The 18,533-nt window shown below is 45.9% G+C and overlaps 1 protein-coding gene and 1 long non-coding RNA gene across 2 annotated transcripts; both read right to left on the bottom strand.

Moving 5' to 3' along the window:
• Nucleotides 1-421: 421 nt before the first annotated feature.
• On the bottom strand, nt 422-2,035 carry LOC120974505 (uncharacterized). The gene is made up of 2 exons (XR_005769891.1): nt 1,655-2,035; nt 422-1,188 (listed from the first exon to the last, which is right to left on the bottom strand). It is a non-coding gene; the product is annotated as an uncharacterized lncRNA (long non-coding RNA).
• A 1,164-nt stretch (nt 2,036-3,199) lies between these two features.
• Nucleotides 3,200-8,984, bottom strand: LOC109770318 (uncharacterized). The gene is made up of 3 exons (XM_073508324.1): nt 4,949-8,984; nt 4,442-4,859; nt 3,200-4,366 (listed from the first exon to the last, which is right to left on the bottom strand). The coding sequence occupies exons 1-3, from the start codon at nt 4,957-4,959 to the stop codon at nt 3,374-3,376; spliced, it is 1,422 nt and encodes a 473-aa protein (XP_073364425.1). The 5' UTR covers nt 4,960-8,984; the 3' UTR covers nt 3,200-3,373.
• Nucleotides 8,985-18,533: the final 9,549 nt, after the last annotated feature.

The following is an 18,533-nucleotide window of genomic DNA, read 5'->3' as shown; positions in this document are numbered from 1 at the left end:
GAAGGATCCGAAGAATCTTTATTCAACACTGTCATTATCGCCGCCGAAGCCAAAACGATGAACAGTCTAAAAACCGAGACTACGAGGGAGTAAAAACGATCCACACACGTGGATCCAGCAACCCCCCTCACCACCGACGACCGAGGTCGCCGGCGGAGGGGAGTCGCCGGAGGACGACGCTCGAAGATTGGCGTCTCCTGGCGGCGGCTAGGGTTGGAGCAGCCAGGGACGAGAGGAACAACGCTATGTTGGAAGAATGATTGTATTTTATTTATCCCTATATGGTCCGTACGCAGGAAACCGTATAGAGAAGACAACACCCCTAAATCCAGGTACAAAGTTCACCTCCATGTAGTCAGCTCGTCGATTTGGCGAGGAGGAAGATGGTGAAGGAATCAACGAAACGATGGACACAACAAGGAAAACAGAACAAGGCCCTGCTTAGTATCCCTGTAAAATTTTACAAGTGCATATTGATTACCCCTGTATATTACTGAAGAACAATTGACGCGGAGTATGTGATCACGAGCTCACAGGAGCTTGGTATCACATCCGTCCAGAATAGCTTTGAGATTTGGCGAATTAAATGAAGGGGGCAGGCTACAGGTCCAGAGTACGTCGCTGTACGGACCTGACCGATGGACCTGGCTTGCACGGATGTTTGCACGGCATCGACGGAGCGAGCCTGAGCCGTGGCTCGAGTCGTCGATGGGCTTCCTAATCCATGGATCAGATCCGGTGCTTTCCGGTAGCGTCGGCAGACCGCGCAGTAAATGCAGAAGATGGGCGCTGTGTGTGGGGGGTGGGGCAGTGAAGGTGGATCTTGCATTCTCCCTAGGCGGGGAAATCTCCTGCGGCCAATGGGATTGCGCGGTCCAGCGAGTTCCCAGGTGTTCCGGCGATCATGGAGTTTTTGATGCAGCCGATAAACAGGTTAGAATCTGCTCGATGAACCTCCCTTTTGCAATGATTTGGATCCGGTTGTCGGCAGTCGGCACTGACTTTGTTTCTGTCGGCCGCAAAAATTGTGTGGATGAACCAGAACACTGCTAGAGGAGGTCAATGATAACAACAGCACCGTTGAGCCTGTTCGGTTCCCGGTCATCGTGCCGGCGGAGGTGGAGATGCCAGTACTGGCGGCTTCAAGTGCAGACGGCCAAATCTGTCGTGAGGGCGCTGCTGGAGAGCCTGCAAGTGCAGATAAGGCTCAATGTTCAGGGTACTCCATAGAGCAAGTGGATCCAAAAACTCCAGGGTGGACACAAAGGTATGAAGATTGCAATTAAAGGATTGTTCATTGTGCATTTAGAAAAAAAATCAGGGGCGTCCTAGTTATCAAATAAAACAGAATTTGCTAGGTTCATTTCAGATGGTTTGTTTATTTGTATGCAAAGGAGCGATTAGTGCATATCCAATAGTAGTGAACAAGTGATTGAATTATAATAAGCAACCCTTGGAGATGCTCTGGGGGAGGATATTGTGGTGCAAGTTAATTTTGTGGGAAAAATGAACACTACACTACGGAGAACAAATAGAGTTCCCTAATCTGTGATAGAAACATGATGCATTTTCAGTCTGTGAGCCACAGTAGTTCATACAATGGTTGAAACTGAAATAATAGTTGATTGTTCGCATATAATTTGCAATGGCTTACAGAGTGCGTGTCGGTGCTGCCGCGCTATTGCCCGGACAGGTCCACAGCCCTGAAGAAGTCCGTCCTGATCCGTGGTACAGGATTTATGCTTTTCCTGTAACTATGCTAGCAGCCAAGTAAATGCAAGCATGGGTCGATGGAGCAGCTGTCTCCTACCTCGCTAGCGTGGATCCTTCTTTTCTCAAGAGCGGCGATTCGGTGGAAACACCGTCTGTGAGAGGGCGCCTGCGGCTATCGGCAAAGATGGAGTTCTTGATGCAGTCGATTAACAGGTACAGATCTGTTCGGTGGTGCAAGTTATTTCACAGGGATTTTGTTTGGGGATTTCTGAAGATCTAATATGTATGTCGACATCTAGGAGTATCCAGAAGAACTGTTGTAGAGGAGGTGAATGATAGTGACATACCCATGGAGCCCCTGATGGCACCGCATGGGGGCAAGCTGCCGGCCATGACGGCATCAAGTGCGGACAGGCAGATATGTGCGGCAGAGGCAGCGATTCGAGATTCGACTCAGGCGTCCGAGCAATCTAGGGTGCGTTTGGTTGTAATGGTGGTTACGGATGGGTTGGGATCGTCCAAAAAATAGACATGTTTGGTTATAAAACAGATGAATGATTCGAGTCAAAAAAAGAGAATATGTTTTAAAGATGCTGAACCGTTCACACTTTGCATGCATGACCATGTGAGCATGACTGGTGGTCCCGTCCTAAATAATTAACTCGTCACTTATATTCAGCCAAACGCATAGATTGAATGGTTCGATCCCAAAAAAATTGGATTCCTAACCCATTCATACGATACCTTCAACCAAACACATCCATAGAGCAGACCGACCCAAAAATGTATGCACTTTGTGAGGACTAAGTTTTCTGGCTGATTATATAAATCTTGCAAATTTGAGTAAGAAAATGGATGATCCTGGGATGCAGCAAATTCGGCAGAAATCTTGCAAATTTGTAAGTGATTTAACAAAGTTGGCGATGCTTTCCATGTAGTACGATGTCAAGATGCTCTTGGAACAAGATCATTGATTTTGCTGTTTCGTGTCTTTGCCTTTGTACTACATCAACTATCCTGAGTTTTTAATCGTTCCTGCATGGTATTAAAAAAATGAGGAAAGGCAACTGAAAATCTTCTTGGGCACGGGAAAGATTACCAATTATCTCTGTATTCATGGATGCATTATTAATCTGTTTTTTGGTTAACTAATTATGTATTAACACTTTGATATGCACCCAGGGTCAGGACTGGGGCTGTTGAGCTAGGCAGGGCACCACCCTAAGAGCATCTCCAACAGCCACCCAACGCGCCGCGCGCTAAAAACTACTTTGCCGCGCGTCCATCATTTGGTTTGGCGCGGCGGGCAGCGCTGGCTCCAGCACCCGCGTCAAAATGCAGCGCGCGAGCGTAGCTCCAACAACGTGCAAAAATACAGCGCGCGCGATTCGCCGGCGCATGTCATATGTTGCATTTTGGACACAAAATGAATTTCAAACATTCAAAATGCAATGAACATGGCATAATATAATTTCGCACAAACAAGTTGATGAATAAAAGTTCATGCCCATAAGTTCAAATTCATGCCAACAAGTTCATCCAACCAAGTTCAAAATGCAAATGAAGTTCATGACACAAACGAAAGACACATCAACAATCAAGCCTCGTCCTCGTCTTCGTCCTCATCTTCCTCCGATTCATCCGACTCCTCTGAAGACGATTATTCCTCCTCTTCATCATTGTCACGCGCCGCATCACGTGAAGCTCGGACGGTGTTGGCAAGATCTTCAACGGCATCTTCATGGAAAGGTGTGTGAGGCACACCGGAAGACATTCCGCCCATGGCGGCCGGAGGTGCACCCATGCCTTCCATGAGAGACGCAAAACTCATGCCTCCCATGCCGCCCATGGCGCCGGGAGGTGGTCCAAAGCCACCCATGCCTCCCATGGTCTCCATGGTAGCTCCAAAGCCACACATGGCACCAATGCCGCCCATGGTAGCTCCGAAGCCACCCATGCCTCCCATGGCGCTAAGGCCACCGCCACCCATGCCGCCAAGGCCACCGCCACCCATGGCGAGAATCATGGCTCTTTTTTGGATCAAGACTTCTTCACGGGCAAGATTGACATACTCCTTTTGCGCCTCATTGAGGATAGATGTGTCCAAGAAGAACAAGTGCTTCTCCCAATCCAACAATCTAGATCGCTCCTCCATGCTCACCTTCCTCTCCTCCAAAGCCACCTTCCTCTCCTGGGCCGCCACCCTCCTCTCCTCGGCCGCTAACCTCCTCTCCTCGGCCGCGGCATCTTGGTTCCTTGCCATTTTCCTCACCTCGTTGGCTTCTTTTCTTGCCTTCACAATAGATTCCATAGCATTTTTGAGCTCATCATCTCCTTTCATCTTCTTCTTTTCTTTTGCGTCTTTCTTGGTTCCATCCGGCCGTTTTGGCTTTGAGTATGAAACCGAGTTGGGTGTGGGGCTTCTTTTGCCATCATCACTTGATGCATCCTCCTCATCATCATCATCCAACTCGATTGTTCGCTTGCGTTTGTTGCTCAAATCCAAACCATCTATATCATCACGCTTCTGCCATTTCTCATCATCCTTCAACACGTCATAGCAACGAGGCAAGGTAAATGGACTTCCTTTCTTGATCTTCCCCTTCTTGGTCCTCTTCTCCTCTCCTTTGAACAAGTTTTGTGCAATATTGTACTACATGAAAACAAAACAAGTTAGCACTCAAACACCAATAACAAGCATGATTAAAATGGATGAAATGTCACTTACTCTATCGTCCTCATTAGTGCGACTTGGGTTCAACTTATCAACCACCTTTCGTGCGGCCACCCACTTTTGACAATTCTTGTTGATTGTCGACCACCGAGAGTGAAGAGATCGATTGGAGCGGTCAATTCCACTCGCGTTGCGAACATCAAAGTGTTCCTTCATCCGAAGCCAATAAGCATCTCTACTTTGATCACCTCCAACGGATGGATCCCTCGACACTTGCAACCAAGTATTGCATAGTAAGATGTCTTCAACGTTGGTGTAATTGCCTGCTCTTCCTTTCGGTGCGTCGACAATGCCCTCACCATCCTCGTCCACCTCGAACTCATGGTCATCGAAATGCATGTCATTCGTTTGAGACCAATGTGAAATATTGGAGCCAACACCCATAGTTGACATGTATGCATCATCGTTGAGACTACAAAGTATATAGAACAATGCAAATAAGCTATCTATATGTATTCATTCAAAAAATAACAACAAAAATAAGTTGGGGAATTTTTCTACCTTTGGGGCATTTCCTCGAACACATTGTGCACGTCGGCCGCCGGCTCAACAAGTGAGCTCGCCAGCGCTTCGGTAGCCGCCGCGCCCGTCACACGCCCTGCAAGCTTCTTCCTCGATGCCTTCGAGGTGCCGGAGCCGTCTGCCGCCTTGTTCTTCTTCGCGGATGTCTTGACCTTCTTCGGCCGTGCCGCATTTGGGAGCTTCGAGGGGGGGCACGTGGCTTCACGGCGGGCGCCGGCACGACGCCACCCGCCGCCGAGGTCACCCGCGGCGGCATGAATAGGCCGCGCGCGAGGCCGATGCTCGGAGGAGCTCCGGCGGAGGCGAGACCAACGCTCCCCGCGCTAGGGTTTGCGGCGGCGGCGATGGAGGGGTCGCGGCTATAGAAAGGGATGAGGGGGGTGCCGGCGCGTGCGGGGCGAAGATGGCGATGTGGAGAGAGTGCGGCGCGAGCGCTCGTGTGTGCCGCGCGCAGAAGCGGGCGCCGCAAATACACAGCGCGTGATGGCGATTCGGACCACGCGCCCAACTCTATATGTCGCGCGCGCGGTTATTGCGCCCCTGCTGGAGCCCCTCAACCGATTGCGCGCGCGCTAAAAAGGGCAAATTTGCGGCGCGGCGCGTGTTTAGCGCGGCTGTTGGAGATGCTCTAATAGGATTTCAGCAATGGAGAAATCAATACGGAGTTTTGCTGAAAACACTGGAGACAATGTCATTTTGGCGAAATTAGGAACCAACTTCCAAACATTGGGCGAAGCCTATGATTTTTACAATCTGTATTCGTGGAAGGAAGGATGGGAATTAGGTACGGAAACAGGAAAGAGGAGACTAAACGTGAATAGGACGAAATGCATGCAAAAAATAGTCTGCAGATGTGTGGTACGTACACTTATTTACATAATTCCATAATATACTACTAGCTCACTGAATTCATGTTTTGGTTAACTGAATTTGGATGGTTTGTATGTTGGCCAGTGGAAGCCGATAGTGGAGAACACACACTCTTGCCACTGTGACTGCCTTGCTCACATAAGACTGCTGCGTTTCAAAGACAATAGTTGGTACATAGCCGAGCACCCTGAGGAGCACAACCATTTGTTATCTCCCACCTATGGGCAGACAATAAATACACAAGCAGTCACACAAACATATCGATGTGTACAGAAATGAAGTTGCAGAAATAAGGCACTGCCTCGGATTAGAACACAGGTTGGCTGAGAATGGAGATGGTGTGAACCAGATTCAGCCACAAGGTGCTATGGTGGTTATGGGAGACAAAGTGCATAGTGTTATGGGCAACGATGATAACAATGCAGCTAATGAGTCCAAGAATATGAAGGCCACCGTCGGAACAACTGCCATAAAGCAGCCGAACTCGGACTGAATAATTGATGGGATTCTTTAGTTAGTTTCAGCGTACTACGTTTCTGCCCAGTTTAAGTTATGTTGTATCTGAATAATAAGAACTTGTTTGTAAACCAACTGGACAAAATAATTTGTTTCTTCATTTGCTCGTGAGCACACTCTGGCACTGAAAATGGTTGAGCTTTCTTTGAACATGTGCATGTGGCCCCGTGCTGATGATAATTGTTAGGGCATGATTCTGATTGAATTGCTTTTTGCCTAATATAAACAGATGCTTACATGTGGTGCCTGATCGGGGATTCAGAGACGGGCCTGAATATATTTGCTTGCTGAATGCGCTAACAAGTTAATGCATCTATCATCAAACGGCCAGCGTTCAGACATGTGTATCCATCCTTCTGTATATGAGCAGACAGGTTTGGCCTTGCGTTCAAAATTTCAACCACATTGGCGGGAGAGCAGTGATAGCTCAATACAGATGCGCGGTAGGATATGACATTGGTTCGTGTACCTGTAGCCACGCACTTAACAAGGGAGATGATATGGCCCGTTCTGAATTCTCAAACACGGGATCTGCAGTCACCCGATCTGAAGATTGCTCGGGAGGTGGTGTGCTCTCGGTAAATGTACTTTGCATTTGGTCTTCTCAGCTTCTACCACTCTGTGGTGTTCTTAATTTTCTCATGGTTACACATGGCAGGATGGTGGAGCCTCGGAGGCATCGGTGAATCAAGGGGAGTTCATCTTGGGGAGTTTCTTCTCTGTCGGTGTGAGCATCTGTAAACTCGTTGCGGTTCAGGAATGCGAACATGCAGTAATGGTAGAGAGAGGCGGGCAACTGCCGGCGTGGCACTGCCTGAAGGCTGAAGATGGGTACGACTAATACAACCCTAACGCTGGTCACTGCATAGACAACTATGCAAAGGAGGATGAACAACTCCAGGAACCTGCGCTGGGCAGAGTTCGATTGGATTTAGAAAGGGTATGAAGAACACCAGCCGTGTCGGGGAAGGTAGCTTGCCATCGGTGACTGATAGGGTAATTCTTTTTTAGAGAATCAACTGACAGGGTAAATCTGCTGGGTCCCGACGTTAGTTTAGAAATCTCGGCCTATTTCCATCCGAGCCGCGCTGTGCGTGACTGACGGGGTAACAAAGGTTGTGTGTCAGGCATGGGCCATAGGCTAGGATAAAATATCAACCACGTAAATTATACATGGACCTATACTTCCTGCAGTGTGCATCACGAGACAAACTGGCGGCACAGATAAAGAGCACACAGGAACTTTCGGAATACAACCTGATATACAAGTGGGGTCTGGGCTCTGGGGTGCGCTTGGTTCGTCTTATTTCTCGCTTGGTTTGGGGAACGGCGGGAACTCCATGAACTCCAATGCCGGCGGCCGACGGCCAGCGCAGGTATTCTACTACGAGCGGACGACTGCGACACACCGTGACCAATAGGAACAGCGGCAGCGGCGAGCACATGTATTCTACTGAGGGTCTGGGCTCCCCCGAGATGCAAATTCTTTGCTTGGCTCGTTCTTCAAAATAGAATCTGGAGGTCAGACCGCTTGATCCGTCGTGGCCAACTGCGGCTTGTGCCCTCTTTGTAAGCAAGCACAGGAGTCCGCTGCTCACCTACTCTTCCAATGCCGCTTCACACTGCACATTTGAAACGACATTCTTCCGTGGCTTGGAATGCACCACATCTCTACTACTACATGAACGGTGAGCGCTTCGGTCAAAGAATGGTGGAACAACAATCTTCAGATTCGTCTCGGCTCTCCCAAAGCCCTTGCCTCATTGATGATGCTCATCTCTTGGGAGGTTTGGTCCGAGAGAAACGCTAGAGTCTTCCGCAACGTGGCGGTTCCATCCGTGGTCATCATCAACAAGATCAAGCATGAGGCGTCGCTTTGGGCTTCGGCGGGTGCCAAGCACTTCAGTATTGTAATGCCGCGAGAGTAATTTTCCTTCGTCTCCCGCTTGCGGCTTTTGTCTAAAACCTTCTCCCTTAATTAATGAAATGGCAAGTCTTTTGCCTTGTTTAAAAAAACATGTATTCTACTGCAAGCAGAAGTTAGCGACACACTGACCATGGACCAATAGGAACAGCGGCGAGCATAGATGCTACCATGATGAGAGACGCCGTCGACAATCACCATCGGCCATGGCCATCCTCGCCTCAATTCGCACACCGACGTAAGCTCCAGCCATGCGGTAGCGCTGGCACCAGGGGCCAACAAGGTAGCTAGACGCCTCCCCCATGCCCGTGTTCCTCACGCCCTCCCCTTGTGGCGGAGCGAGACCGCAACGGGCGCGGGATCCGGCTGTAGTGGCGTTGGGACGGGGGCGCGCGGAGGCGATTCAGCGGCGGCGCACGAAGGGAGTTGGTGGCGGCGCGGATGCAGGGAAACATCAGACCGAAGCTCGGCGGCGCGCGGGCATCCATGGTGGTGGAGGCGGATGCTTAGGCATAGGCGGCGGCCTTGGGTGGTGGAGCCGACGTGGCAGAAGGAGATTGTACTGGCTTTTGACGGTGGTGTCTCCGGTGAACGGTGGCAGCGCTCCGGCAAGCGACAGCGGTGGCCTTAGTGTGCTCCAATCGAGCCGTTGCGGCGCTTGCTTTGGCAGTTCGGCTGTGGATACGGAGGAAAAACGACGGCCGGAGCAGTGTTTTGGAAACAAGCAGATTAAAAGAGGAGCAATGCTAGGTTCATGGACAATTTTTTCATGGGATCAACGGACTGGCCAATGTGGGAACTTGGGATTGGTAGTTGGAGATGAGGTGGGGCCCACCCCATTGAAAATCGGAGAGGGAGGGGGGGAGGGCGAGGTTAGTTTCGTTGGAAAGAATCTGTGAAGCTTTGTAAAGGTCCGTGCGTGTAGTAAAAGAGTTATAACTGTAATGTGAAGTTTACAGTGCAAAAACGATATTCCAAGTAGATCCTCCGGTTTTCTTTACGGGGGCTTTTTTCCGCTTGTCAATCGCTGCAAAACGGCCAACCAAGCTCGGCCCAAGTGTTGAGGGAGAGAGAGCTGGGCGTGGAGCAACCGTCAGCGCGTGGGCTTTTTATCCCAGGATAAGCAAAAAGGGGAGCAGCTCGATTTGGATTTCGACACCGGTGGCCCGAATCTGTCTGGCATTGATGCGAAAAGAGAGGAAAAAAATACATCAATCTGCTGGGCTCGTCCATATCCGTATCGTCCTGGTAATATTCCGGCAATATCGGTCCGGGGAGCTGGAGCTCTGCCAACGACTAAACTGAACCCTTGACAGGCATGCTATGTTCTACTCCCTCTGTAAACTAATATAAGAGCGTTTAGATCATTACTTTAATATTCTAAACGCTCTTATATTAGTTTACGGAGGGAGTAGTATCTGTCAGCTGATCAGTCCTGACAAGGTACGTGATGCACGTGAGTGAAATTCTATAGAAGAAGAGAACAAATACAAATAGTCCACACGAGAGCTGAGCCATTTCTTCTCTTTCTGGCCCTCCCGATAAGTGTTGCTGAGAGCATCTCTAGCTGTTGGCCTCTCTAGGAGGCATAAAAATCATCCCCTGACGGCGAGCCGGCGATACAATCGGCGCTGGGGGCGGCTGGGCATCCAGCCGTCGCCTCCAGGCACCGATATTCGCCCAATTTTCGGCCCACTGTCGGTGAATAAAGGGGCCATATGGGCAAGAATATGCCCATGTTCGACGTGGTTCGTCGTGGCTCGGCGTTCAATTATCAACATAAATATATTTTTATCACATAGTTCATCACAAAAAATCAAATAGTTAAACAAAATAGTGCAACAACAAATACTGCAATACAATTATATAGTTCAACAAATAAAAACTCATATTTCATCACACGTCGCGCCCGGCGTCGCCCTTGAGCCTCCATAGGTGCTCCACCAGATCCTGCTGCAGTTGATGATGCACCTGTTGGTCTCGGATCTCCTGACGCATACTGAGGTAGGCAGTCCAGGTTGTCGGTAGTTGGTGATCAACTTCGGCTAGAGGACCCTGCCTGTAGTATGGTTCAGTGTCAAACACTGGCTCTTCTTGCTCGCTCTCGATGATCATGTTGTGCAAGATGACACAACAAGTCATGATCTCTCACATTTGATCTTTCGACTAGGTCTGACTAGGGTACCAGACAACAGCAAATCAAGATTGGAGCACAGCAAATGCCCGCTCGACATCCTTCCGGTGAGCCTCCTGCACCTTGGCAAAGTGTGACTTCTTGCCTCCTGGCACAGCGTTTGAGATAGTCTTCACAAATATAGACCATCTTGGATAGATGCCATCAGTTAGGTAGTACCCCTTGTTGTAGTGTTGCCCATTAACCTCGAAGTTCACCGGAGGAGAATGACCTTCAACAAGCTTGGCAAAGACAGGGGAGCACTGCAGCACGTTGATGTCATTGTGAGTTCTTGGCATACTAAAGAAGGAGTGCCAAATCCAGAGGTCCTGTGTGGTCACCGCCTCAAGTACCACACTGCAACCGCCATTGGCACCTTTGTACATCCCCTGCCAAGCAAATAGGCAGTTCTTTCATTTCCAATGCATGCAGTCGATGCTTCCAAGCATCCCAGGAAATCATCTTGCTGCATTCTGTGCTAGGATCCGAGCAGTGTCTTCCGCATTGGGTGTTCTCAAATATTGCGGTCAAAACACTGCCACCACTGCCCGACATAACTTGTAGAAACACTCAATGGTGGTAGACTCGGCCATGCGCCCATAGTCGTCGAGTGAATCACCGGGAGCTCCGTATGCAAGCATCCTCATCGCCGTCGTGCACTTCTGGATCGAGGTGAATCCAAGTTTGCCAGTGCAATCCATCTTGCACTTGAAGTAGTTGTCGAACTCCCGGATGGAATTCACAATCCTGAGAAAGAGCTTTCGGCTCATCCGATAACGGCGCCGAAATGTTTTGTTGCCGTGAAGTGGAGCATCGCCGAAGTAGTCGGAGTAGAGCATGCAGTAGCCTTCGAGACGATGCCGGTTCTCTGCTTTCATCCGCCCCGGCGCCGAGCCACCTGATGACCCACAAGTGTAGGGGATCTATTGTAGTCCTTTCGATAAGAGTGTCGAACCCAACGAGGAGCAGAAGGAAATGACAAGCGGTTTTCAGTAAGGTATTCTCTGCAAGCACTGAAATTGTAGGTAACAGATAGTTTTGTGATAAGATAATTTGTAACGGGTAACAAGCAATAAAAGTAAATAAAGTGCAGCAGGGTGGCCCAATCCTTTTTGTAGCAAAAGAAAAGCCTGGACAATTTCTTATAATGAGAAAAGCGCTCCCGAGGACACATGGGAATTATCGTCAAGCTAGTTTTCATCACGCTCATATGATTCGCGTTCGTTACTTTGATAATTTGATATGTGGGTGAACCGGTGCTTGGGTACTGCCTTTCTTGGACAAGAATCCCACTTATGATTAACCCCTATTGCAAGCATCCGCAACTACAAAATAAGTATTAAGGTAAACCTAACCATAGCATGAAACTAGTGGATCCAAATCAGCCCCTTACGAAGCAAACCTCTGCACTTGGAGGCCCAACAACGTCTACAAGAAGAAGGTTGTGTAGTAGACATCACCGGCATCCTCCCTCTTCATGATAAACCTTGTAAAATAAGAGAGAATAGCCATAAGTATTGTGACATAATGTGTAATAACAACCCATAATGCAATAAATATCGATATAAAAGCATGATGCAAAATTGACGTATCAACTCCCCCAAGCTTAGACCTCGCTTGTCCTCAAGCGGAAGCCGATATCGAAAAATATGTCCACATGTTTAGAGATAGAGGTGTCGATAAAAATAAAATGCGGACATGAGGGCATCATGATCATTCTTATAACAACAACATATATATATATATTGTTATATGATTTCTTATGCTCAAGTAACAATCTATTCACAACGTCAAGTATGGTTCAGAAACTTCATTGAGAACTAGCAACTATAATCTCAGTCATTGAAGCAATTGCAATTTATCATAACATCAGAAAGAGTCAAGAATAGAGCTTTTCAGCAAGTCCACATACTCAACTATCATATAGTCTTCTACAATTGCTAACACTCACGCAATACTTATGGTTTTGGAGTTTTAATCAGACACAGAGAAAGATAGGGGCTTATAATTTCGCCTCCCAACGTATTCACCTTTGGGTGATGTCAACAATAATAGTTCATGCTAACTTACATCCAATTTTATATATATATATATATATATATATATATATATCAGGATCTTTCCAGCACGAGGTGCTTGCCGAAGGATAAAATAAAAAAGGGAAAGGTGAGGATCACCTTGACTCTTGCATAATGTAAAAGACATAAAGTAAAAGATAGGCCCTTCGCAGAGGGAAGCAGAGGTTGTCATGTGCTTTTATGGTTGGCTGCACAAAATCTTAATGCAAAAGAACGTCACTTTATATTGCCACTTGTGATATAAACCTTTATTATGCAGTCCGTCGCTTTTATTACTTCGATATCACATGATCGTGTAAAGCTTATTTTCTCCGCAATAATAAGTCATACATATTTAGAGAGCAATTTTTATTGCTTGCAACATGACAACTTACTTGAAGGATCTTACTCAATCCATAGGTAGGTATGGTGGACTCTCATGGCAAAACTGGGTTTAAGGATATTTGGAAGCACAAGTAGTATCTCTACTTGGTGCAAGGAATTTGGCTAGCATGAGGGGGAAAGGCAAGCTCAACATGTTGGACGATCCATGACAATATACTTTAACTAAGATGTGAGAGAACATAACCCATTACGTTGTCTTCCTTGTCCAACATCAACTCTTTAGCATGTCATACTTTCATGAGTGCTCACAATCATAAAAGATGTCCAAGATAGTATATTTATATGTGAAAACCTCTCTTTCTTTATTACTTCCTATTAATTGCAACGATGACTAAAACTATGTTTGTCAACTCTCAACAACTTTTAAGCCTCATACTCTTTATATGTGAAGTCATTACTATCCATAAGATCAATATGAACTCTTTTATTCTTTTTATTCTTTCTATTTTCTCAAGATCATAGTAAGATAGCAAAGCCCTTGACTCAACACTAATCTTTATTATAGATAGCTCACACACTCGATTACATCAGGAGATCACAAAGCAAAACTCGAAACTAATTCATACCAAAACTTTATTCTACTAGATCTTGATATTACTAAAGGGATCGAACTAAGTAAAACGGTAAAGATAGGAGTGTGATGGTGATACGATATCGGGGCACCTCCCCCAAGCTTGGCTGTTGCCAAGGGGAGTGCCCATACCCATGTGATTACGTCTCCTTCTTCAGCGTTGGTGTTGTGATCTTCTTGGCGATGATGCCCCTCAGGATACGATTCTCCTCCTCGAGCTTATTGACTTGTTGCTTGAGGTCCATATTTTCCTTGCGGAGCTTGCCCATGACGGCTAAGGCTCCTTTTACCCAAGGATGCTGCATAGCTTCTGGAGAACAAATGACACTCTTTTCCATATTTTCATAAGAAAGAAATTTAACATTGGAAGGGATGACTGAGTTTGGAATAGCTGAGCTCTATAGTTCCCCCATCATAAATCCTGCTTGGAAGCGAGAGGTAACTTCTTGATCCTCCTCCATGGCATCTATCCTTTTTAAGTCGGCATCCATCTCATCCTCCGTTGATGGCCCAAAGTGATAAGCATCGCTGTTTGCTTCTGGACCTGGTGTCGGGTGAGACACCCGACTCTCCCCGACTGACTCTTGAGAAGACATCTTGCTCTAAATCTGCGACAGAAACAACTCGAAACAAAAACAGAGGATTTTTGCATGATACGGTGGTCAAAACCTTTGGGAGATTATATAATGAATTTTTACCGACCAAAAGAAGTATTGTGCAAGAAAACGGAGTCCGGAGAGCACACGAGGTGTCCACGAGGTAGGGGGCGCGCCCAGTAAGGGTGGGCGCGCCCTCCACCCTCGTGGAGGCCTCGTGTCCTTCCCGGATTACTTCTTGATTTCCTAAATTCTTAAATATTCCAAAACGGAGAAAAATTACTATGGGAACTGTTTTGGAGTCAGTTTACTTACCGTACCACATACCTATTCCTTTTCGGAGTCTGAAACGTTCTGGAAAGTGTCCCTTATGTATTCCTCCGGGGTTACGGTTTCAATAATATTAGCTTCAACATTTATAGGATTACCTGAGATATAATGTTTGATTCTTTGACCGTTCACCACCTTCGGATTTGTGCCTTCGAAGTTGTTGATTTTTATGGCACCAGAACGATAGAGCTCCTCGATAATGTAAGGACCTTCCCATTTAGAGAGAAGTTTTCCTGCAAAAAAATCTTAAACGAGAGTTGAATAGCAACACATAATCACCAATGTTAAACTCACGCTTTTGTATTCTTTTGTCATCCATCTTTTAACTTTTTCTTTAAACAGTTTGGCATTCTCATAGGCTTGGGTTCTCCATTCATCAAGTGAGCTACTGTCAAATAACCTCTTCTCTCCGGCAAGTTTGAAATCATAGTTGATCTCTTTAATGGCCCAATATGCCTTATGTTCAAGTTTGAGAGGTAAGTGACATGCTTTTCCATAAACCATCTTATACGGAGACATACCCATAGGATTTTTATATGCAGTTCTATAGGCCCACAATGCATCATCAAGTTTCTTGGACCAATTCTTTCTAGATCTATTAACAGTATTTTGCAAAATTAATTTGAGCTCTCTATTGCTCAATTCTACTTGACCACTAGACTGTGGGTGATAAGGAGATGCAATTCTATGATTAACATCATACTTAGCAAGCATTTTATGAAAATCACCATGAATAAAATGTGAACCACCATCAGTCATGAGATATCTAGGGACTCCAAACCTTGGAAAAATAACTTCTTTAAGCATCTTAATAGAGGTGTTATGATCAGCACTACTAGTTGGAATAGCTTCTACCCACTTAGTAACGTAATCAACAGCAACTAAAATATGTGTATATCCATTAGAGGCAGGAAAAGGTCCCATATAATCAAAACCCCAAACATCAAATGGTTCAATAACAAGAGAATAATTCATAGGCATTTCTTGATGTCTACTAATATTACCGATTCTTTGACATTCATCACAAGACAAGACAAACTTACGAGCATATTTGAAGAGAGTAGGCCAATAAAAACCGGATTGCAATACCTTATGTGCAGTTCTATCTCCAGCACGGTGTCCTCCATACGGTTTGGAGTGACACTTGCGTAGGATCTGTTCCTGTTCATGCTCAGGTACACAACGTCTAATAACACCATCTACTTCTTCTTTATAAAGGTGTGGGTCATCCCAGAAGTAATGTCTTAAATCATAAAAGAACTTTTTCTTTTGCTGGTATGTGAAACTAGGTGGTATAAATTTAGCAACAATGTAATTAGCATAATTAGCATACCATGGAGTAGTACGAGAAGCATTAATGACCGCTAATTGTTCATTAGGAAAGCTATCATCAATAGTGTCGTGGTATTCTCACGGGGGCGGTGTGAGGCGACAGATGCCACAAGGGCTTTGTGTGAGGGTAAGACTGCTGCTGATAGGACCGGGAGCGAGTAAGCGAGTAGCACGCGCTAGTTTACCCAGGTTCGGGGCTCTCCGGAGAGATAATACCCCTACTCCTGCATGTCTGAGTATATATATCTGGGGTGTACATCGGGCAGTACAATGTGCTCCTAGAGCTGTATCTGGGGGCAGTGCCATGGGCATCTGGCTCCATATATGCATGCACAAAGCATGCTTTAGTGGTCGGCCATGAGCATGGCCGCATGTGGTGCTTGGGCATGCTTTCCCGTGGGAATGGATGGATGGATGGCTAGCTAGCTCTCTTGCTAGCTAGCTTGCTTGTTGTGTGCGTGTGAGTCCATGCATGGATGGATGGATGTGTGTCTCCTTTTATAGGAGAGGGTAGCTTTGTATCTAAGCTAAGTGGAGGTATGGGAGCAAGGCATGGTGCATGTCATGCTTGTCCCCTAGGTCACTTCATGAATAGTGCCAGGGGACAAGTGACACTATACATGACGGTGTTGCGGTACGGTTGTCTTGTCCGTGGTATGGCCGTCTCGTCGGGGTCTTGTCGATGCCGGTCGGACTGCAGTCGGCAGCCGGCTAGTCGGCGCAGTCGGTCAGCTGGCAGCCGGCCAGGTGGAGCAGTCGGACGGGGAGCCGGCAGGAGCGGCCGGGCAGTCGGACTGAGGGGCTTTGCTAGCCCGATGTCTTGAAATATTGTCTTGCCGTCTTCGGGATACCCGTGTCCAATTACTCCGACAAATAGGTAGTGGGTCATCAAGAACATTCTCTAACCTAGACAAGTTATCTGCAGCGGGGTTCTCAGCTCCCTTTCTATCAATAATATGCAAATCAAATTTTTGGAGCAGGAGAACCCATCTAATAAGTCTAGGTTTAGCATCTTTCTTTTCCATAAGATATTTAATAGCAGCATGATCAGTGTGAATATTTACTTTAGAATCAACAATATAAGGTCTGAACTTATCACAAGCAAATACAACTGCTAACAATTCTTTTTCAGTAGTAGCATAATTTCTCTGGGCAGTATCAAGAGTTTTACTAGCATACTGGATAACATTTAATTTCTTATCAACTTTTTGCCCTAGAACACTAGCACCTACAGCATAATCACTAGCATCACACATAATTTCAAAGGGTAAATTCCAGTTAGGTGGCTGAACAATAGGTGCAATGATCAAAGCTTTTTTAAGTATTTCAAATGCTTCTACGCAATCATCATCGAAGACAAACAGAATATATTTTTGCAATAAATTAGTCAGAGGCCTAGAGATTTTAGAGAAGTCCTTAATGATCCTCCTATAAAAACCGGCATGACCAAGGAAACTTCTTATACCTTTGATGTCCTTGGGACATGGCATCTTTTCAATAGCATCGACTTTAGCTTTATCAACTTCAATACCTCTTTCAAAAATTTTATGCCCCAAGAAAATGCCTTCATTAACCATAAAGTGGCACTTTTCCCAGTTCAAGACGAGACTAGTGTCTTCACATCTCTGCAAAACTCGATCAAGGTTGCTCAAGCAATCATCAAAAGAGGATTCATAAACGGAGAAATCATCCCTGAATAACGCCCAAATATTTTCACAAAAGTCAGAGAATATAGCCATCATACATCTTTGAAAGGTAGTAGGTGCATTACATAAACCAAAAGGCATACGTCTATAAGAAAAAGTACCGAAAGGGCAAGTAAAAGTGGTTTTTGATTGATCGTCCGCTGACACAGGTATTTGAGAGAAACCAGAATAACCATCTAGAAAGCAGAAATGTGTATGTTTGGATAGTCTTTCTAGCATTTGATCAATAAAAGGTAAAGGGTAATGATCTTTCTTAGTAGCTTTATTTAATTTACCGAAATCAATTAACATCCTATAACCTGTAATAATTCTTTGCGGAATCAATTCATCTTTGTTATTAGGAACAACAGTAATACCTCCCTTCTTAGGGACGCAATGGACAGGACTTACCCAATCACTATCAGCAACGGGATAAATTATACATGCCTCAAGGAGTTTTAGTACCTCCTTTCTTACCACTTCTTTCATCTTCGGGTTTAGCCGTCGTTGATGATCTCTAACTGGTTTGGAACCTCCGTCCAATTTAATTTTGTGTTGGCATAAAGTGGGACTAATGCCCTTAAGATCATCCAGAGTATACCAATAGCGGAACGGTGTTTCTTCAGAGTTTTCAATAATCTTTCCTCTTCCTGCTCTAAAAGGTTAGCACTAATAATAACAGGATATATCTTCTTTTCATCAAGATAAGCATATTTAAGATTATCAGGTAATGGTTTGAGCTCAACCACGGGATCACCCTTGGGTCGAGGGGGATCCCCTAGGATTTCAATAGGTAAGTTGTGTTTCAGAATAGGACCCTGTTGAAGGAAAACTTCATCTATTTCCCTTCTTTCATTCATAAACATATCATTTTCATGGTCTAGCAAATATTGTTCTAACGGATCAGTAGGAGGCACGGAAATAGAAGCAAGACCAATAATTTCATCCTTACTAGGCAATTCTTTATCATGGGGTTGTCTACGAAATTTAGCAAAATTAAACTGATGAGACGAATCTCCTAAGCCAATCGTAACAACATCCTTTTTGCAATCTATCCTAGCATTAACAGTATTCAAGAAGGGTCTACCAAATATAATGGGACAAA

Source organism: Aegilops tauschii, chromosome 2 (genome assembly GCF_002575655.3).
Source record: "Aegilops tauschii subsp. strangulata cultivar AL8/78 chromosome 2, Aet v6.0, whole genome shotgun sequence".
Classification (NCBI taxonomy): domain Eukaryota; kingdom Viridiplantae; phylum Streptophyta; class Magnoliopsida; order Poales; family Poaceae; genus Aegilops; species Aegilops tauschii.
The sequence above is the reverse complement of the archived record's forward strand: the minus strand, read 5'-3'. Positions and strand labels throughout refer to the sequence as shown.